The 22,236-nt window shown below is 37.8% G+C and overlaps 1 protein-coding gene across 2 annotated transcripts in view; it reads left to right on the top strand.

Annotated features, from left to right (window-relative positions):
- Positions 1–22,236, top strand: part of NFATC3 (nuclear factor of activated T cells 3) — a 64,778-nt gene that overhangs the window by 5,607 nt on the left and 36,935 nt on the right. For both annotated transcript variants that reach the window (XM_030956385.1, XM_030956386.1), the window contains exons 2-3: positions 10,092–11,211; positions 19,211–19,373. In XM_030956385.1, coding sequence (XP_030812245.1) covers positions 10,092–11,211; positions 19,211–19,373 — 1,283 coding nt within the window. The remainder of the gene's footprint in view (positions 1–10,091; positions 11,212–19,210; positions 19,374–22,236) is intronic.

The following is a 22,236-nucleotide window of genomic DNA, read 5'->3' as shown; positions in this document are numbered from 1 at the left end:
CTACTGTCGTTTTATTTTACAAGCTGGTGGATGGTGGTATCTGCATGTAAGAGATTGACACACAGGGACACAATGCAAATCAGTCATATAGGCTGTGGTTATATAATCTGCTGATAGGGGGGAGGAGGGAAAACCAAACAGCTGCATCTGACCAAAAACAGAGGGTCTTGTGACTTCAAGATAGCTTAGAGAAACACTGAGGAAGGACCAAAGGAGAATGTGTTCTAAAGTGGTATCAGTGAAGTCAAGAATTGTCTGGCAATTAAGAGTAAGGGATTAAGATGGTAATCCTGGCAAGCCAACATGTTTGAGTATGTTGTGATTTTTCACAGTACTCTGGATAAATTAAATCTTGCCTATTTGAATGAAGCTTGACCAGGATGAGACTATTCAGGGAAAATACCAAAATCTTTTTTGTGGTGTTGCAAAGCAGTTGTAGTTGCAGCTAATCTAATTTAATAACTTTTCTGTTTTGGCAGTATGGTTCTTTGATCACTACATAGTGCATTGAGAGTCACTAGCTAGTGAGTCACTATGTATTGCAGGGATTTTGAAAAGGTCCCCAGTTTGACAAAATGTCACTTATTTTGTTGGTGAATTCGTAGTTGCACATCGCTCTCTGTCCCCTTTCCTCCCAACTGAATTGTAGGCAGAGTGTAAATGAAAACAAATCCTGAGATTTGTGATGTAGGAGATAGTCAGGTGCAGGCCAGCATTTGGGCTACTGCTTTTGTCTTACATATTTCTGAAAATTATAAATTTCTTGCTGTTTCTCCAAGTAAAAAGTAGCCCTCCGCTTAAAACATGACAGTCCCATTACTTTGGTCTGTATTGTCCAACTGGAAGCAGTTTGTCAGATGCCACCTGAAGTGTAGCCAGCTCAGTAATGTTGCTGTAAATGAGAGAGAATAAATTGGAGTAGATGGGCCTGGGTCAATAGTAAGCAGCAGTTCGGCTGTTCACAGCAATAACGTAAATACGGGAGCTGTTGCCTCAAGCTGCCCTAGTGGGCCAGGGAAGTACGTGGAGCAGACTTGGCAGAGAGCCCAGCCAGTAAAACAACATCCAAGTCCTTGCATTTATCCAGGCATGCCATGTGGGTTCGGATGACAGTGGAATTTAAGATGAGTGAAATGATCAGTAAGGCTAAGTAAAACTGCAAGGCAGGAGCAAGCTTATTAAGAAGGCAGCATTCCCTTCTACCTTTCGTGCACCCATTTGTGAGTGTTCTTTTGAAATACTGGCAAAAGAGAACATTAAAAAATCATAGAACTGTTCAAAGTCATTCAGGGAAGATGAATTTGAATCTGAAGCACTGCAGGTCTGGTGGAAGGAGAGAAGAATGAACTTTCTGGGGATCTGACTACAAACCCATGACCTTTCAGCAGTAAAGTCATGAAAATAGAATTCTGTGTGTGGTTTGATTTGGTATTGTGTGATGATTTTGGTGGGTTTTTTTAAAGCAGAAACAAAAACTTCATTTGAGGTTGCACAAAAGATGTTTGTAGGTAAAAACATGAGCAAGTACTTGGAGCTAATTTATTAATACCAGAAATGTAGTATCATATTATTTATATTAATATTTAGATTAATACGAATTGCATGCTTAAAATGGTCTCTCAGGTTGCACTTTGAAGATTAGTCATCACTTCTAAAAGTGAGAAATATTTTTAATATAGAAAAAATTCTTGAATGGAGTTGAATATTTCTGGTGTTTTCTGGGTTTTTTTAGCAGGTTGATGGAGAGGGGTAATGAGAATCCTCATGGCTTAATGGCTGCTAACATTGCTTTTTTGGGAACAAATGCTAATGGAAATGGTTTTTTAATCCCACATTTTAATGTTTTTAATGGTTTTGGAAAAATTGAAGGATGACTTAGACATACTTTCAGAGAGGCAGTATTTGTAGTTGGGCCGAGGCAAAAGCTGTCACCTTTTAACTAGAGTTGTTGTACAGAGTAGCCCTCTGTATCTTCATTGCCAAAATGAAAGTGTGACAGAATGACAAACTGCAAATCCAGTCATGTTGCATTTATTAACTGTTGGTTACAATGATTCATTGCTTTGATGGCTCCATAATGGCCCGTAATAATATCTGCAGTGATGTATAGCTGCTCATGTGTATCTTTAGATGCTTTCTAGAAGTTATTCCCTAAGTCAAGGGCATGAAGAAGATGAGGAGATTCAGTAACTGATTACAAAAGGCTTTAATAGTGTCATTTGGAATAACTATTCAAACAAACAAGGCCATAAGGAAATACATTATTTAATCCAAAGAACTACTAAGAAAATCTGTCAACATTTTATATTTTGCACAGCTTCTTTAACTGACCTAAGTCTCTGTATTTCATCAGTGCAATTTGTCGTGTTTAGTCTTTTGAGAGCAAATGCTGCTGTCCTTCAAATTGCCAGGCTTTTTGTGTTGGGGGCAGGAGTTAGGCTGATGTACAGTATGAAGTGATACCTCCAGTCCTGCTGGAATAAACACAAGCCATTTAGGACTCTGGGAAGAGGTGCAAAGTTACATGTGGCACAGTCATGAAGCATGCTAATATCACCACCTCTTTATATTGGGGTGTCATTCTGAACCTTGCTAAGAAAAAATGGTATTTGTGCTTAGCTTCAGCCTCCTCTTTTTCATTTGCCTGATTCATGTTTCTTCCTTTTACTGTGTCAATCTAGCAGAGTGAATTCAAGGTGTTTCTGATTCTACATTCATGCGAGCAGATGGGAAAGCAAGGCAGTTTCAGATTGTCATTCTGGCTCATTACAGTTCTTTGATATACACAGCCTTTGTGTTTAATGCACCTGAAGTCCACATTTAAACTGCATTATAAAATATTGGTGAAAAGCTGTAAAACTTGATGGTTTGAAATACTGAGTTAACTATATGGTAGGAGTGCTGCCTGCTGTGGAATGGTTTGCCCTCTGTCGTGCAGGCTGCTGCAGCAGTACAGTGTAATTTGGCCGAGATGTGAAGAGTTCCCAAACGAGTTTGTTCAGATATTATTGATACCAGTTCTCAATCTCTGTGTCATGCTCTGTTTGATAATCAGAAAGGGGATGCCCCCATTTCAGTCTCCCCTCCACTGTGTAACTGCTCCCCACTCAGACATCTTGCCTTGGCTTACTGCTCTCCTTTTCTACCAGTTTGCACAAAGACCCTGCTCTGTGTCACCGAACTCTCCTGTAAACTAAAATACAAATTTTCTTGCACACTCCAGTCTGTTTTCTTTGATACGGCCCTACTTAACACCTTCTGATTTTGCAAGTTTGGTTTCTGCTCAGTGCTTGCTTCAGGACTGGAGCAGTGAACTGGCAGCGTCTCTGTATAGAGCAGCAGGTTGCCATGAGCAAGGTCATGTTAAAAGTCAGTTGGTGGTGAAGGCATCCATGTAGGAGTTAGGTGAATTAGGTGAGAATTTCAGTTCATTCTGTTTGACTGGAGAGTCTTTTCATGGAGTCTGTTGGTTTTGCCCCCACAAAGGAAGAGTTGTGCATGGTAAATTGGCCCACAGTAGCAAGAATCTAGGCAAACCTGGCCTGCTGGCAATTACAACCCATGATTAATTCCCTTGTTCCCTTCACTCGGTATTTGCCTAATCTTCTCACTTACCTTTATGCTCAGTCTACTTCCAGTGGGTCAGGCACAGCACACCAGTTTGGGAGTGATCAGTCTTCTCTCAGGTCTTATGTCTACATATCTGAAATTCTCGGAGGTTGCAGGGCTGCAGTCCTTTTGCAGGCTCTAACACCTAATACAGAATAAGAGAGTTCATCTTCAGAACAGCAGTGTCAGATGGTTGCTCATACTGTGTGATAGTACCTGCTGTGCCCATGTACTGTGCTGTTTCCAAAAGGCTGTACACTAATATCTCTGAACTACTGGGTCGTGCTAAGATTACCTTTGATCTGACAGTGAATGACAAATGAGGCTTCATCAAACTGGAGGACAGCAGCTTCTGTTTTGTCTGCAAGGTTATTATGCAGTGAAATACCATGTCTTCTTGAATGATATAGCCACAGATTAAAAATAGAGGAGCCCACAGAACTTGGAGGCTTCTAAAGCAAGAAACAGATTTTTTTTTAACCTGTTATGAGTATTAATGAATAATCCTTAAATACTCAACCAAAGGCTTTATATAAAAAGTTATCATTTAAAGACATGCTTCATATCAACCAGACATAGCAGGAGAGCTGGAGAAGGCACAGGTATAAACACTGCTTAACGCATCCGGTTGTTATTTTCTGTTTTGTAACTGAACTTAGAGTGACTAATTCTTGTTGAATCTTACAGTTACAAGTTGAATTCTTTACCTGCCTTGTACATAACCTGTTAGCAATGTAGCTCAAAGCTGTTCTTTCCCAATTTGAAATGTAATTTCATTACTTCAGTGTGAAGCTGGATGTACACTAAGACAACAGTTCTAGTTTAAATGCGTACCAGGCTGTGACCTAAGGGTTTGTTTAGTTGCATGTTACATTTTTATTTGATAGTGAACACCTGCTGTTCCTGTCCTGGTTGCTTGTTTCCTCCCATGTCCTGAAGCTTGCCATTCTGTCAGTTGTACATATACAGGTGTTAGTGCACTGTAAATATGATTACCAAAATCATCTGTGTTAAAAGAACATCTCTTCTCAGTTCCCCTCCCCCTTTGTGTGTGAAGGTGTGTGGGAGGGTGGTTGTTGCTCAAAAAACCTTAGTGTAGTTACACCCCAAGAGCCAGTATGTTCTTATTTTAGTGTCAGTTGTAAACATTTGATATGCTGGATTCTTCTCTTGTTTAAACTGCTTAAACTACTGTAGCTTCTTTATTCTTCTCTATTTCTACAAAGGATAATGAATTCTTATCCAGACTAGAATTGGAAAAGACTCCTTGATGAGCTCCCACTGTTGAGAAGGTTCTTTTTCTTCTACATTTCTAGTATACTTGCTTAACAAAAGAAAATTAGTGAAATTGTGACTGGCACAACAGAACAGCTTCTGGCATACATGATTGACAAAAGTAAAATTAATTTTTATCCTTTTTTGAGTAATCTGACATGACCATGAAACAGAGCACAAAACCATTGAAGAGAGTGAACTGCTTCATAAAATGAGACTTGTAAATCATCCCTTTCTGAAAACTTAAACTTGGAGTACTCCTTCATGTATTTCTAACTGGTCTAGAAGGATGTTTCCCCCTACTCCACCCTGCTACCTACCTTAATTTTTTTCACAATTTATTCTTTTTCAGTACCATATTTGGCTTGCTAGTCAGTTGTACTCCTTATAAACTAATACATTGCTATGTTTCAGTTTGGGGTTGTGGAATTTTTTAAGCTGATGTTTAAGCTTGTAGGAAGTGTTTCTGGAGAACTGATATCTTGTAATGGAAAACTGGGGTTAAATATCCACTTATAGAGCTTTAGTGCAATAGTATGCCAAGAAGAACTCTCATCAATCGTGTTTTTATGTACACAAAAGAAAAACTATCGATTATTGACTATTTTGTGTTCCCTGTGAAAATTAAGACACCTCTTTCATCCCAAGAAATATATAAACTTGTGCAAACCTGCAGAGTAATAAAATAAAAAAACAGCCACATATGCTTTTTGTCCCTTTTTACAAATATTTTTGTAACTATTGTGTTCAGAAAGAGATAATGGTAACTGTCATGACAGAAGTGGAAAACAGAAGAGTTGGTCATTCTTTTTAAAGCTTGTAGGTGAGACAGACTTGCCTGAGAACACACATGATGTCTGTGTCAATGTTCAGGTCTTTCCTCATGCTATTTAAAGGACTTGATTGCTGATCGTGTTTTACAGTAGTAGTTTTATAAGACCTAGGTCAAGTTGCACTTTCTTCGTACCTTATAGCAACTCCTATTGTCTGAAAATGTTTGTTTATGGGCTTGTAAACTTAGAATAATAAAACAGTTTGGGTAATTCTGGCACAGGGCTTGTGTTCAGACATTTGATAGTAATTGACCTTCCTTCTCTGGAGAAATCTGGCTGAGTGCACAGCTGCACATGTGCATGTGCCAGTACAACACCAGGGAGTGAACAACTGGTGGGCAAGCATTGCTAGTCCTAAATGTGCACTCTGATACAGCAAGTAGTAAGCAAAATGTACTTTAGAAGCAGTTGTTCTGGATATTATTTAATTATATTCCCCAGTTAGACAGCTTATGTTGAAGTGTAGTTAGCAGCTTAGTAAGGGATGAGCCAGCATTGTTTTAATGCTGAACAGGAGCTTCTGTACACGAGGCTGTTTCCAGACAGTAGCAAATGTACATTCAAAATGAGCAACCTTCTGGTTCTCATTGACAGTGGATGACACAGATGCCTGATGTAAGATTGCAATGAAAGTCTGCAGCTTTATTTAGCTTATATGTGAATATAGAGCGTCTGCTCATTTTTGTGATCTCTCAGTAGTGAACCTGATCTCAGCAGGGTGGGGAGGAAGACGCCAATAAATTTCTAAAGACTCATGGCTTCTCTGTGCTTCTCAGTGGTAAAAATCTTACTAAGTAAAGACAAAGCTGAGTTTCTTTCTATGCCATTTGTCCAGAACATCTCCTTTGATTGTAAAAGAAAATGTGTTTGACGTGGTTTGTTCTTAGGAAACGGCGACTTGTTTTGTTTCTTCGTCTCCTTTAAAATGCTTACTGGAACAAATAAACTATTAATACTACTTCTAAAACTGAAGTTGAACTTATTGGCCCATAATCCTTCATTATTTTTTAACCTTTTATTGAGTCCAGTTTTCTTTACTCTGTATTGCTGTTATTTTTATTAGCAGTTTATTCTGTTGTCCTTACTAAAGCAAAAGCATTTAGCACACCTGCCTTTTCAGTGGCATGAAGGGATTTGAGGTGAATGGCAGTACTTCTCTTGGTCTGTGTGTTTTGCTGTGTCTGTCTTGTCATCTTGCCCCCATGTGCTTGTGGTAGTTTTTGTGCTCTACCTTCGTAGGCTGCCCTAGTTTCTGTGTCTTGAGTGCTTTCATATATTTTATGGTCAGTGAAGGCCTCATGACTTGGCCAACTTCTTTATTGTCTTTCCTCCCCCAATAGGATTGTTTGCATGTAATACCTCTCCTATGAAGTAACCAGATTTCCAGAACTCCATTTTTTTCCCTCGGGCTTCTCCATAACTCCTTTTTCTTTACACTTGCCTACTGTGAGACTTTCCTTTGTTTGTTTACCCTCTGCTTCTTGAAGCCCTGTGGTGGATTTGTTTTGTGCTATTCTCACTGCTTTCTCTTTTAAGGGTTATCAGCAAAGTTTTTTTCATTTTTTCTTTCCCCCCTCCCCCCCAGTTGTATATTTATGTTTGTGTGTTACTAGTTCCTTAAGATAGGTTAGAGGGCTCTTTCAGATTGGATTCTCTGCAATCTTTATTAGGACAAAAATAATTTCTGGTAAATAATTTAGTAGAATTAATTACATGATTTGTAAAGGTCTTAGTGTTGTCCTTTTTGTGAGCAGCTAACAGGTTATTTAAACACATGAACTGTAAGGGGGAGGATTTGTGTGCACAGACCGAAATAAATCTACATGTTTATCAATTGAGTCTGAAAATGATGTGGGTGATTTAGACTTCAAACCATGTTGTGTTCACAGTGTTAAGTGTGCTTTTGGGATTGGATATTCATTAGGTTTCTAGCTTCCTGTTTTGTGTGTGCAGCTGGGGAGGGGTAACGGCCAGCACAGCCAAACTCAGGAGAGGGTTTGTCAGGAGAGGGACCGCAGCAGCCTGAGTCACAAAAGTTCTGTCTCCTGTCTGCTCCATCTCTTCCCCTGTTCTGCCCAGCTGGTGTTGGTAATTCTGTGTGAGTCTGATCTCTCCACCTCAGCATTGTGAAAATTAAATTCTGAATATACATCTGCTTTTTATAAATCCCTGTGACACTGAAAGTAGAGAACTTGTCTTAAATATTTTAAGATCTCTTGATTATTAGTGCAAGAGGAATAAGGCTCTTTGCAGTGGTGAGAGGTTTAGTGCAAACAGTGTGCTGCTACTGTTCCTAAAACAATTAATGACAGTAAATGGTTACACACAGGGCTTGAAGACTTCCAACTGCTGTTTTTCTAAAACATTATTATTATTATTATTTTAAAAGTTCTGTGGCTGAAACTGTTTTATTTCCAAGTTTTGATAAGGTAGGTAATAGCCTTTATAGGATTGGCTTTTTCTTCCCTACATCTATGCTTTTATTAATACTGAGTTAGGAAACAGATATGTGATCTTGCATGTTAATGCACCAATAAATGTGCAAAACCTAGAACCAATTACTGTCTGCATTTCATGTTTTGTGATGGAAAACAGCAGAAAGACAGACTCTCAATTAATGTTTTTAAAAAATGTTTGTTACCCTAGTGAAAGAACAGGGAAATGCAGTTTTGGTAGTGCTCAACATAGTGAGCTTGAGTTAATTGTGTGTGATATGTGCAGTAGTCCTTCCTGAGAACCCTGATTCTTTCAGTGTGTACATATTTAGAAATCAACCTATGCTGATTTTCTGTGCTCTTAACACATATAGTAGTAGTTAATGATATATAGTATGGATAATTGTCATACATAACCATAATACATATAAAATCATGCAGTGTTTATAATATGTGCTCCTTAAATGCAATGTATGCCTCCTTTAATAGATTTCTTATAGAGTTGTTCCCTGCTCATGAACCTTCAGCCTTTTTTTTTGTTTTTTTTTTTTTTTTTTTTTGTGAAGTCTGAGGAATGTAGTCCAATTCTTGGTAACAATGTGCTTTCTCTTCATTTGAAAATGCTTCCCTGTCTCTGAGGAGCCGATGTTTTGTTTCTGTTTTAGGTAATTTTAAGCTGATTGCTATTAGTGAAATAGACTGACTTCATTAACAAACTAATTTTTTTTTGTCATGCAAAGGTCTAAAATACATAGCTTCCAGTCTGGATATTTTAACTGATTGTGAGAGAGAATACATTTATTTTAAAACAAATATTATTAGTCTGCTGGTATTCAGGATAAAAATAATTTAAAAAAAAGAGCTAATACCTAGAGATGCAATTTATGTCATCTAGCCTGGATTTGTGGAAAATTAAAGACTGAAGACCCTATTTACAAGTGAAAAGAAACAAGAGTGGAATCACAGTACCTACAAAATAAGAAAAAAAATTTGTGTTTTCTACTTTTGTTTCAGACAAATGTCTCCTATTGGCAGTTAATTTAATACTGAGAAATGGGGAAGAAAAACTGCTTCAGTTCTGTGAGATGAAGTTGCTGATTTTGATAATGGGACTTGTACTCCTTCTCAATTGCTTGTTTTTCTTTGGAATATTTCCTGTGTTTTGGATAAGTTAGTGAGGCCTGAGAATATTTTGTTTTGCCTTATTTTGCTGAACAACTTGTGCTCAAACTTCATGCAACTGCACTGAAAAATGCTATTTAGCATAGGCACTTCAGAGTTTTCCAACCTACAAAAAATACATCTTAGGAATACAATTCTTCATAGTATCTCTAATAATATTCCTTGTTAGGCCTCCTTTGGTTGAATGTTTTTAGTAGCTCATAATCTTCATTCAAACTTGAGTCACTGTAAGATGCTTTCCGTTGTTAAAGTAGATCAGTATTATGGATGTGATGTTCTGGTTCTTATAAGTATTGACAGGACTTGCAGAAAGTACCTTCATCCTATTTGTGTCAAAAAAGATAAACTTTTAATGATTTTTGATTAAAAATGTTTATTATATGTGGAATACAGTTATGAGAGATGAAGTTTGAATTGAGTGTTCAAGCTTAGAGCCTTTCAGGATTTTAACCCATTTTTCTGTTTGCATTATAATTTCTTTGTGAAGATGTGTATAAACTGTGAAATCTGATTGAAAACAGGATATATGATAGAAAATCATACTGTAGTCATATTTAGTTGTAAAATAGACTGGGGAAAACTTAATTTTAAGAATTTTAAGAATTAGCTTTATTTTGTGTAACTAGTGTAATGGGAAATGTCTAGGATGTTGATAACAGTCCATATCTGGGAAGCAAAGGATTTTGTTTATGGCATTTATCCAAGTATTGCATTCTGACTCTTACTACATTTTTATTTTTTTTAATTTCGTTTTCAGATCTTGAGTCAGATGACTGTGCGTCCATATACATCTTTAATGTAGAGCAGCCATCATCCTCTGTCAACCAGCCAATTTGTATTCCTCGCCATGGACTGCAGTCTCACTCCTCTCCGACAAGATTTCAGAGTCACAAGAACTATGAAGGCACTTGTGAGGTACCAGAATCCAAGTACAGTCCACTAGGTGGACCCAAACCCTTCGAGTGCCCCAGCATTCAAATCACATCAATTTCACCCAACTGTCACCAGGGGATTGAGGCCAATGAAGATGAATTACACACAAATGGCACAGAAAATGAATATATGGAAAGGCCTTCCCGGGACCATCTCTATCTTCCTCTTGAGCCATCGTATAGGGAATCATCCCTTAGTCCCAGCCCTGCCAGCAGCATTTCATCCAGGAGTTGGTTTTCAGATGCTTCCTCTTGTGAATCCATTTCCCATGTTTATGATGATGTAGACTCAGAGCTAAATGAAGCAGCTGCTCGATTTACCCTTGGCTCTCCTTTGGCATCACCTGGTGGTTCTCCGAGAGGTCCCAGTGATGAATCATGGCAGCAGCCTTATGGGTTTGGGCATGCCTTGTCACCCAGGCAGTCTCCCTGTCACTCTCCTAGAACTAGTATTACAGATGAAAATTGGCTGAGCCCCAGACCAACATCAAGGCCCTCATCCAGACCTACATCCCCCTGTGGGAAACGCCGCCACTCCAGTGCTGAGATTTGCTATGCTGGTTCTCTCTCTCCTCACCATTCTCCAACTCCATCACCCGGCCATTCTCCCAGAGGAAGCATAACAGAAGACACGTGGCTGAACACATCCATTCATAATGTACAAGGCCTTAACTCTGGGCTTTCACCATTTCAGTGTTGTACAGAGACTGATATTCCTCTAAAAACCAGAAAGACCTCAGAGGATCAGACTGCCACTTTATCTGGAAAAATAGATATCTGTCCTGAAGAGCAAGGTAACTTGTCATCATCCCTTGAAACTGCCGTGGATGATTGCTCTGGCTCTCAGCACACCTTGAAAAAAGACTTGCCCGGAGACCAATTTCTTTCTGTTCCTTCGCACTTTACTTGGAACAAGCCGAAGCCTGGTCACACTCCTATATTCCGGTGAGTGATTAGAAAGTGGCTCCTTCCTGGCTTTCCCCTCCTGTGCATCTTAAATAGGCATATAAATGCCCTTGTATTTCAGTGATGCATTAAGACTTCTTAAAGAAAACTTGTTGAAGGCAGACGAATGCTGTAATTAGGAAAAAGCAAGTTGAGATACCAGATACCCTTCATCTTTAAAAACACAGTAGATCATTGTAAATAGGATTAGTTTTATTTAAGTAAAGTTTGTGTATATGCACAGAGCCCAGCTGAATTAAATGTCTGTGGTTTTTTACATGCTTTGCAGTTCCATCTAATCTGAGCACTTGACATTTTAATATAGCTAGGGAAACCTGACTTACATGATTTTATAAAACTGGGAGATCACAAAAGAGATAGGGAGTTTATTTGCTTTTGTGTCGATTTACTTCTTTGGGCTCATAAATTCTAGAAATAGAATAAAGGAAGATATTTGTATGCCATGCTGAAAGTCATCCAGAAAGAATGGATGTCTGGGCTGTAGTTCCAAGGTATTTGCACCATCCATGATAGAATTCAATAGGTCTTTTCCTTTTGCAGTTTAGTCATGTGCTAGCAGGATGATTTGTGGAGACTCAGAAGAGGGAACTGGTTTAACTGAGAGGAAAAGTCCCCCCCACTTTTCACTTTTTAGATGAATCAGTTCTGTGGTCTTTCAAGTTATAGAGCTTGTATAAATTCTTGAGAAGTTGTCATCTAGCTTGGCTTGTTAATAGCTAAATCCATTTAAACAATACTTATTCAACCATTTGGTTATTTTTTGCCTAATTTTATAACCACAGGTTTTAATTTCTCTCCAAAGAATTGTACTGATTTTAGTAAATAGAAGTGGTTTTTTTTTTCTTCTCCTTTAATGTTCTTCCACATAATTGTTTATGGCTTTTGTTTACTGTAAAATTTAACAGTAAAGACACAAAGCTGGTGGCTGGAAAAATCTGTTCTACCGGGTCTGAAACAACTGTGTTAACAGATAAGTTAACTGTCCTCAAGTCTGGGGTTTTTAAAAATTCCATTGCCATCTGTTAGTAATAGGTGTTCAATCTGTTTCTAGAATCTTTTCATTCAAACTGAAACAATGATGATTGTTTTAACTTATTTATGTATTTTGGAATTGTATTATATTTGTGTAGGATACTGAGCAGTCCTATTTTGCCATTTTTGTTAGCTTGCATGCTAACATTGTTCTTAAAAGGTGAGCACTACTGTAGGGTTAGATGTCATGAACAAACAGGCATGGGCTGTGGATTTATGGTTCTGTGGGATGAACAAAGTGGTTTGAAACATGGACAGCTCATACCTGTTTCCTCTTGTACTGCAGGGAACTGAGTACAACTGAATAAAAAGAAATTTTAGTGTTTTCATTAAAAAGTAAAAATATTTTTTCAAATGTCAGACTTTATTTAGAAGCAGGAACTGAAGAATTTCTGTAAATATAAGATGGGCAAACAGACAGAAGACAATGAAGACTACACCTATACACAAGGAGGCTACATAAACCTATTGAGCTGGGTGCATTTGCTGCCAAAAATGTCAGCTGACTATTGAATTGGTGGAAATGGCTGCACTGGCAGCTGTATCCTCATTGAAATGTTGAATTACTTAGCAGTTGTAACCTATTCCACAGGGGCTATGGCAGTGTGCATCTTCAGTAGGTAAAACCTTCCATTCTGTCATATAGTATTTTGTAATTTTGATTCTTGTAAACCTAAGTTGACTCTTACATTTTTATAAATAAAAATGAAATGCAAGATCCTCTGTTTCTAAATAGTTGATGATGGTGACCAAAAGTGAGCATATTAGTTATCATAAAGAATTATGTAATCTCTATTATGTATTTATTCCATAATGTATGTACAATTGTATTAATTGTAGTATAAATTACAAGATATAGTGAAAATAGTGTACTTTTTAATGTCTTGATTGTGTTGTCAAGCACAAAGCAGTGCATGAAGTAAACAGGAGTATTGATTCCAAGCAGATAAAATAAGTACACACCTAGCAGCAGTAACTGACCCCTGGAAGAAGGGGAGTGATTTGCCTTACATGTTCTGTGGTGTGAAATGTGTAGGTAGCACCTTCTGCTCTGAGTGCTCTCTAAAGTTTTGTAAATCTGTTATCTACTTTATCTTTCAGGCCTTATCATGTTTTCCTTCATTCTTCTGTTTTCAGTAAGTGTGCAATGCTTAAGAAAATCTAAAAATGTATAAGATGCTTTTGAGCATTAGTCATATTTCACATGCCATCCAAACTGGTTTGTTTGATGACAGCTTGTTATTTGGTCACAGAAACTCATAATCTGCCAGTCAGTGGCATATGAAAAATGTCTTTGTATTACATGGCCCAAGTCCCATTTCTGCTCCTTGTCAAAGAGAAGTGTGGGCAAGGGCTTGGGCAGGACCACTGCAATTCCTTCCTCCAAGTGAAAGAACTGGGCAGCAGCTTCTGGACAGGGAATAGTGGAGGTGGCTGCTGATGGTGTCACTCACCAGGTATGATGGCAGATTCAGTTGGTCATTTTACAGAATATTCAGCAATTAACTTGGTAATTATATTTATTACAAGGTTACTCTTGTTGCTGTTTAAGATACCTCTTTCTTTCACCCTTAGCCTCCCCAGAGGAGGGAGATATGTAAGACATGGTTTTATCTGTCTCATGTTTTCCTTCCCCTCCACTTAAAAAAACCCTTTATTGGGATCTTAATGTAATGATAGTATATCCAACCTTCCCACTAGCATTTTACTCCAACATTCCACAAATGTGCTGATTTTATGACTTTCTTTCATACTTGCTGTTAGAGTTTGAGTTGTAAGAGTTCCAGAAAGTGCAAAAAATAATCAGAAAGTCTGTTTTACAGTACTTTTTTTACTTGAACAAGGAGAGTAAAGAGAGTCTAGAGATCACCTAGAAATCTCTACTGAGCAGGTGATATAATACAATACCTTTGGTGAGGACTTCACTCTACAAGTACAATTCATAAGAGATCAGGAACATTGCTGGTGCTGACCTTGGTTGTGGTATTGTGGAGTTAAGGACCATCACAGACATGGCCAGCCCTGGTGCAGGAACATGGGGCTGTTAGAAAAGTGCTGTCTGATGATGCAATTGGAAATCATGGCAGTTCTGTTATTTTTGCTTTTAAAAAGTCTTTATTATCTTTTGCTTTAAACTTTCTATTTTAACATGAATGACTAGTGGAACAGTAGACTTAAGGTTTGGTCAAGTGGATCTTGAGAATCTAATTTGTGTCTCAAGCAAACAGGCATTTGCAGGGTAGGAAACTTAATGAGTCATTCATTTTTTCTTTCTTTCTTTAGTCCCACAGTATTTGATGGCAATAAATGGTGCTTTTGTGTCTGGAAGATAATCTGGCAATATTCAGTAATGGTCAAAAATCTTGAAATAAAACCTAGCTTCCTTTATTTCCCTCATGGAATTCATAGAGACTTGCACATTGATTTAAAAACTACAACATAAATTGGTGTTTGTCTCCAGACTGTTTTGTCATTAATTTAATCTATGACACTGAGAGTGATGGGACATCAAATAGTTTTTTTGTCCCAATGGTAGTGAACCAAACAGGCTTTGACAGATGTATTTACAGCTCAGAAATCATTTTAATGGTGGACATGTAATGGCCGCTTGAGAGTATTTTACTGCTGAAAACTAGGATGGCTAACAATGTAATTAACTCATTCAGGAAAAAAAATAGTTTACATAAAGTGGTAGATAGTGGAATACTTCAGAATATGGTTTCTTTTGTTTGAATCTTTCTCTTGGAAGTCTAAAGAATAGAGAGGAACAGAATTATGTCTTATTTTTACCATAAGTATCTTGGGCCTTCGGTCTTAATTTTAAGAACTGCACTCACATTGAAAGAGTTCTATAGACAAAGTTAGTCTGCCAAGTATTTATCACCTTTTTCTGATTAATAGAAATAACACCAGCTATTCTACTAGCAAAATTTTAAAATGAAAATGTTTGCAAATTACTGACTTTGAAGATAAGAACCCACTTAAGTGAGACAAGCAGAGGAACTTTGACCCTCTTAGGTTTTTAATAAGCAACACTATCACTGTAATGTTTACACACCATTACTAAATCCAGGGAAATTCAGGTAGTGCTTAGTGCAGGGCCTTAGTGCTGTACCTGTTATTCATCTCTCTGCTTTGCTCTGGGATGACGGAACAGAGATTTCCACATGGCAGTTCACTGTACCAGTACTCTGACAGCAGTGTGAACTGTTCTGCTAGGAGCAGAATGGTATTTTGAATGTAAACAGATTAATAAAGTCTATTGATAGGCCACTGTGGCAGCTGGAATGACCCCAAACTTCTTAACTTAAGAATTTCTCCATCGGGGAGAATATGGCTTTGTTCTAGGCAGTGAAGAGCAGCCACAGCAGTATCTTGGCTCTGCAAGAGATCTTGAAAACCATAGTATTGGATCAGAGTTATGATTTGATATTCTCAGGGGGTTGCTGTCTTGCAACATGGACTTGTCGCAGAATACACTGTGGGTTCATCTGTGCAAAAACTTGGGATGAGGAAAAAATGTGGAATAGCCATTGTATGGTCAGTGAGCTTTTTCTCTTTTGAAATGTTGGGAGTAGCTTTAAGTGGAAAATTATTTTTGCTGCGACCAAAAATTAATAAAAGTATCTCTCTAGAAGATCTGGGAATCTCAACCAGTGAACTTTCACAACTGTCAGGAGGTCTATGGGGTATCTTTGAAAGGTTGCTACTACATTTAGTGGCTACAAGGAGGTAGGAACATTTTCATACAGAGTGGCTAAAATGAATTTTTGTATCAGTTGCACCTGTGTTCAAAAACAATGCTACAAGTGGAAGGTAATTGTTCTTAGCTGAATTATGTTAATGAGTCCCATAGGCTTTGTTCTTCCTTCTGTCCCACACACACTGCTCTGGGGCCAGAGTCAGAGCAAGTCCTGTTTCTGCCCCAGGCTTCTTCCTATGGCAGAGGGGCAGAGTCAGCCCATGAGCTGTGCCCTGCCTTTTACAGCTGTGAATGCTCAGATCCTTGTGGACATGTTTGGCTGTTCTTACACTGAACATCAGTTGTTTCCTCATCAGTCAGTTCTGTTTTGTAAATAATGGTTGCAGAGAAGAAGGTATCTGTTAGATTAATATTGATTAAATCAATGAAGTGATACCTTCAAATGCTGTTGTTTCTGTTGAGAATGCTGCCAAGGGGTTCTTTCTTTAGCTCTGAGTTCCCTTTAATAGCTGCTGTTCTCCAAAATCTTTAGTCTTGATATGATATATATGAGTATGAACTTTCTGAGGCTTGCATTAATCAGATTATAGAACTCCCTTGGTATTTCCAGAAGAACATTTGTAGGTTTACAGATCAGTGCTGTTTCAACAATGTGCAAAGATTTGATTTAATGAAAGCTTTAGAATGACTGTCACTCATTACTTCCCTATCCTGATGTGATTTGGTTGTTTATTAGTAGGTTACTGCATGGCTAATGACGTTTTTAATAAAATTTAAAAAAAAAAAAAGGGGAGAGAAACTTCTGTGAAAGGCTAAGTCCCAAACTGTTCTAACAGTAATTTGGCACCAAACTAGGTAGAATTTACTAATGAAACATGGAAATATCTACAAACATGTTCCTTCTCCATCAAGACTGAAAAGTGAAGGGCTTTAAAACATGAATTCTTATTTTTCCTAATCTTCTGTTCTAAAATAACATGAAAACCCCCTCATGGCCAGCAGCTGATCTGGGTTCTGAATACAAAGTTAGGTGTCTTCATCAATAACACAAAGCTGTCATGCTGTGTAAGCTGGGGAGAGACAGAAAAAGTACTTGTTCATTTCTGAAGCAGCTGAGCTGCTTATTCTTTAACATGTTCCAGGTATTTTAAGAGTAATACACCACTATAAATTGAATTGAAGTTCTGCACTATCAGAGATTATGCAGAAGTTCAGTGAAGCTCAGTGCACAGTTTACAGCTGATAACTGGTGAGTTAAATCTAGCAGTTTTACTGCTAATCCTCACCTATCAGTGTAGACTGAAGAATATTTTCTTGAGAACAGATCCTTACATGCAGTAAAGCTGACAGCTTCAGACCTATTTTCCCATATTCAGCATCTGGTACAGAATAGCATTGCGTCATATGAAAAAGTATTCAAAACATATGCAAATTTGTTACTTCTTGCACCCCAAAGGCTGACATGATTTTTCTCATTTAATATTGAATTGTACATAGAATAAAAAAAACCCAAAATACCAAGAGTTTGTAGACTGTATTCTGTTGGGGTTTTTAATTTATCTGGTAATGCAGTCTTGTGGGTTCATGTGACTTTAAGAAGGTGACAGTGCTGGCTAGAAGTTCCCACTCTGCTTCCCACCCCTTTGTTCTGCTTGGAGGTGTACAGGCAACTAGGACTCTGTTAAATTAATAGGATTAAAGAATTTACATTTCAAAATGAACCCAAGTTAGATCGCTGATTTGGCTCAATGTGTACCTCTACAGTATTTGTCTGAAAAATGTGTAAGGATGATGTGGAAGCAAGAATACATAAAACTGATACCCCTACAAGGCAGGAAGGTGCATGACAGAGTACCCTAAAACCTGTAAAGAATCCAGTGCTGCTGAGAAGTTCAGGGGGAGAGAAGGCAAGGAAAATATTCAGAGAGAAACAACAGTTTGGGTATCCAACATCAAAAGGGAAGCAGCTGTAACTGCCAGACCAGCTACTTCTAGAAAACATCTGTTTGATGCAGTACAGCCTCAAAAGTTGTGTCATTTACTGGGGAATTTCTTGCAAATTTTTTAGCATTTTAAGCATCTGCACGTGCACAGTCCTCTTCCTTGCTCTTATGCTGTTATTTTCTTTTTGTTTTCAAAGAATGACAAAATTTTGAGAGTTGGTTATTTTCTTGTCTCCATGTTTGTCCTAGTATGCCAAATATTTTTTTCAAAAGATAATGTGAGTCTTATACAACTTGTGCCACATTATTGTTAGTTAATTGCAGGAGGAATAAATCTCTCTGAGACACTGTATGGAGAGTGGTCATGATCAACAAATACTTTTTTCTTGACTGAATTTATCATTCAACTTCCAGTATTACCTCCCAATAATTGGTGATTAGCCTGTGGTGCATTAACAGAGTTCTCTCAGGTACCATATCTATTCAGTGTATACCAGCTATTTTGACAGAGAAATTTGGGTACATAAGAGATAAAAAGATTTTCACTTTTAAATGTTCATAATTTAATTTATTCTGCCAGGTAATGACTGGCTTGAATCTGACTGTTCATCTTATTAGAATCTTAAGTCTATAAATCTGTGCGGGTAAAAGGGTAGGTAACCATTGGTTTGAGGTTCTTCCATGTTATTTCTATTACTGTATTTTGTTCTTCTTCCCTGGAGTGACTTTGCTACTGTATGTAAGGGTGTGTCTGTGGACAGGCTGAACACAACTTTAGATGTCTCTGTTTTCTGCTGCAGTAAGTCTTTATGCTTAGATAGAACAAGTAGCTTTTTAAAACTTAGGGTGATCACATAGTGTTCATTTTAATGATAGTTAACAAAATGCAGTGCTTGCCAAAGGAAAGCAAAAACAGCAAGCTGGAGGACAGTGCAGAATTAAAACTTAATGACTGGCAGATTGAGTTTACACTGTTCCCTCTAAACCACATTTGAATTTGCTTGCTGATATACTTAAGGTTAAAAAGTGAATATAAAGGCATTATAGAGTAGCACTGGTAGTGTGGGGCTGGGGGTCATAGAGTACCTTTCTTTTGCTCAAGAAATTCCATTCTAGTTCAAGATTTTAACGTACCAGCAAAACTGTGGATTTTCACATAACAATTTTAAGCTGATAGTTATTCTTATTTGCTTATCATTTCTTAGGGAAGTGACATCATTGTCTGTGTTTTACAGTGAAGGCTTTCTGCTGTGCCGGATGGCACCATTTGTGTAACCACATGTCCTTATCTTGATTGCAGCACATCTTCATTGCCTCCTCTTGACTGGCCTTTACCAAGCCATTATGGGCAGTGTGAATTGAAAATAGAAGTCCAGCCTAAAACTCATCACAGAGCTCACTATGAAACAGAAGGAAGCAGAGGAGCAGTAAAAGCATCTACTGGAGGACACCCTGTAGTAAAGGTAGGAAGTCTGGCTTTCTTGAATAGAAGGTAATTTTTTAACTACAGTTACTGGTATTTACAATGCTGTGAATTGTTACCTTTTGTAAGCTTACTTATAGCCTTTCCTGGGCAAGATTTTCTCCCTTAAATATAATGTTAACTATTTTGAAAACACTGACCAATAAAACCAGTTATTGTTGAGCTCAGAATAAGATGTAAGGTCCTGGTAAATTAGACTTGACTTTGGCATCATACTCTGTTTGAAGAGAAAAATATGTGGGTTTGGTCTTGTTGGAATAACTGTGTGCACAAGATGTGATGTGCTGCTCTCTGACTTGGAGTGTTCAGGTGTGTACACAAATATCTTGCTCTGTGCTGGGGAGACTTCTGGCTTGCTTAGGGAGATGTCTGGGTTGCTTAGAGACATGATGTCTCCTTTAATATCCATGGTGTCAGCTGGCTCACACAGCTTGGAAGGGAACCCACCCTCATTCACTGAATGTGGGGCAAATGGTGCTGGGAAACTGTGGGGCTCCTTAAGATGCCTTGGTTTATGTTTGCCACATCCTTAGGTGAAAGCAGTGTCTCTTCACTTACCTCAATATTGCTTAATGGTCTTTATATTAATTCCAAGCCAGGTTAAGACAAAATTTAATGGCTTGTTTATAAGTCAAATCAGACAACAGTTACAAAATCTTTATTAAAAAAAGAGGGGAGAAAAATCTGGTTACATGAAGGTTGCAGCAGCTTTTGTCTTTTCCTCCAAAGCCAGGATATTTCATGTTCTTTTCCAGTAAAGTCAGTGTTTCAGTCTTAAATCTTTTGCTACAGTGTATACATTAAAAATGTATTTTATATATTTATCCTTTTCCAGTAGTGGAAAGTAACTCATTACTATTGGAGACCAGATGCAAAGTGCCGATGGGATTGGCATAATCCATCTCCATTATTTCTCCTACTCTTACTGTAGTATAAACATATAATCATTTTTCCTCCTTATAGTTTATTCCTCCTCTTTGGGAAGCAAATTGTGTCACACTGAAATTTACATCATTACATTTCATCTGTATCAATGAAGATATACTAGCAGAGTTTAGGTGTCTTGGATGATCTGCTGTTATTAATTTGTCTAAGCAACCTCTGCTTCCAGGCTTTTCATCTGATGAATTTCTTCAGCCTGACTCCTAATCATATTCTTTGGGCTGCTTATCACTGTTTCTTCTCTGTTAGTTTACCTTGAAATTTTTCATTACACTTTTTTTGTCTTCAAGACTTTGCATCATTCCTTTCTCTTCCTCTAAAAAGGGTTGGTTATCTGCATCCCATCTTCTTTCTTGAATTCTTTTCTTGTTTTTCCATTGCAATTCTTAAGCTGAGCTCTTCATCCAGCTTTCATGTTCCCTGCAAAGTTGCTCAGTGTTTTTCTTCTCACAATGCTGTGGCCTAACCAGCAGCAACTCTCTCTTTTTGTCAGACCTACAGGGTTTCTTAGCACAGTAGAGGCAAAGGTCAGGTGCTTCTTAGGGAAGTGTGTGCTGCAAACTAGAGAAATTCGAGGATACCTGGCTTAGGCTGGGGTTGGAAAGCTGGCAAGACACGTTCCTTCATGTGGAGTAGTGTGTTGCTTCAGTCAGTGGAGGACAAGTAGACACAACTTCCACATGCCAAGGTGCTCTCAGTGGAATTTAACACATCATTAGTGAGGACAGAAACCTGAGAGATTTTAGCTGACAAAATAAATCTCTCCTGAACTGCTGTGAACTGCATTCAATATTGTTTAATTTTTTTTCCTCTGGGTGTTTGTTTTGATCTAATATTTGCATTAAGGGAATTTATGCTGATATTTGCAAGATTTGACAAATATGTAGGCTTTCTTTTGCTTACAGAACTAGATGCTTCTAAGCTGCAGTACTGGATGCTTCTAACTGCAGTAATGCAAATTAGAAGAAACATCTGTATTGGGTGACTTACACCAATGATTTTAAAAGCTATTTATTTGCATTGAAATTGTGAAATACTTTGCTATATGAAAATGCTGTCTTAAAAATGAGGATGGCATTTATGTGTCTGACAGTCTTAAGCTTCAACACATGCATTGTACTATGTCTCTCTAAATTAAAATGAATGCAAATGCAAATTAATGTTCAACTTTGCAATTTGGTCTCTTCTAACTGGACTGCAAATTAATTGTTGTGTTTGATAGGAGATAGGAAGCTGTTATGAAACAAAGCATTGATTTGTATTTACTTTTTACTTACTGCTTGGAAGAACAGCATGGGAAAGGCCAAATTTGGAAAAGGTAATACTGATATCTGTAAGCAGGTGAATATTACTTTACTTTCATACAAACTGAAATGTTTTCCAGTACTTCTGGAAGCTTATATCAGAAATCCACATCGCAATATGCGTTACTGCTTCTTTCTAACTTTTCTTTTTGGTGCTCTTAGCTTTCAAGCAATCACTTCATGTGTGTGCTCATTGCAGTAAAGTACTCCACATCTTCCTGTGTAAAATAACTGTGTGTTTACCAGTGTCAGAGATAAGAAAGGAGCTGGGTAAAGAGAACAGAATCCTTTAATTGGAACAGACCTACAGAGGTTGTCAAGTCCAACTGCAACATCTTTGGGTGCTTGAAGGCCACTGTGCTTTTCCTTCTGACACAACTTGTTTTGCTTTTGAACATTATTTTATAGAAAGCTGGAGTATTTAACTCCAAACTGTGAAGCCTCTGTAGTTCTGCATATGCACTTGATGTATTATTTAAAATAAAGATTTTAAGATAGTACATGGCTTCAAGCCTTTAATGTATTAGTGCATGTCATTAATCTATTACTAATACTGTACCACACCTGTTGCTAGGACACTAAGCTTCTGACAAATTT

The sequence above is a fragment of the Camarhynchus parvulus genome, chromosome 11 (assembly GCF_901933205.1).
Source record: "Camarhynchus parvulus chromosome 11, STF_HiC, whole genome shotgun sequence".
NCBI classification, from domain to species: domain Eukaryota; kingdom Metazoa; phylum Chordata; class Aves; order Passeriformes; family Thraupidae; genus Camarhynchus; species Camarhynchus parvulus.
Note: the sequence above shows the minus strand (reverse complement) of the source record. Positions and strands in the feature narration are given on the sequence as shown.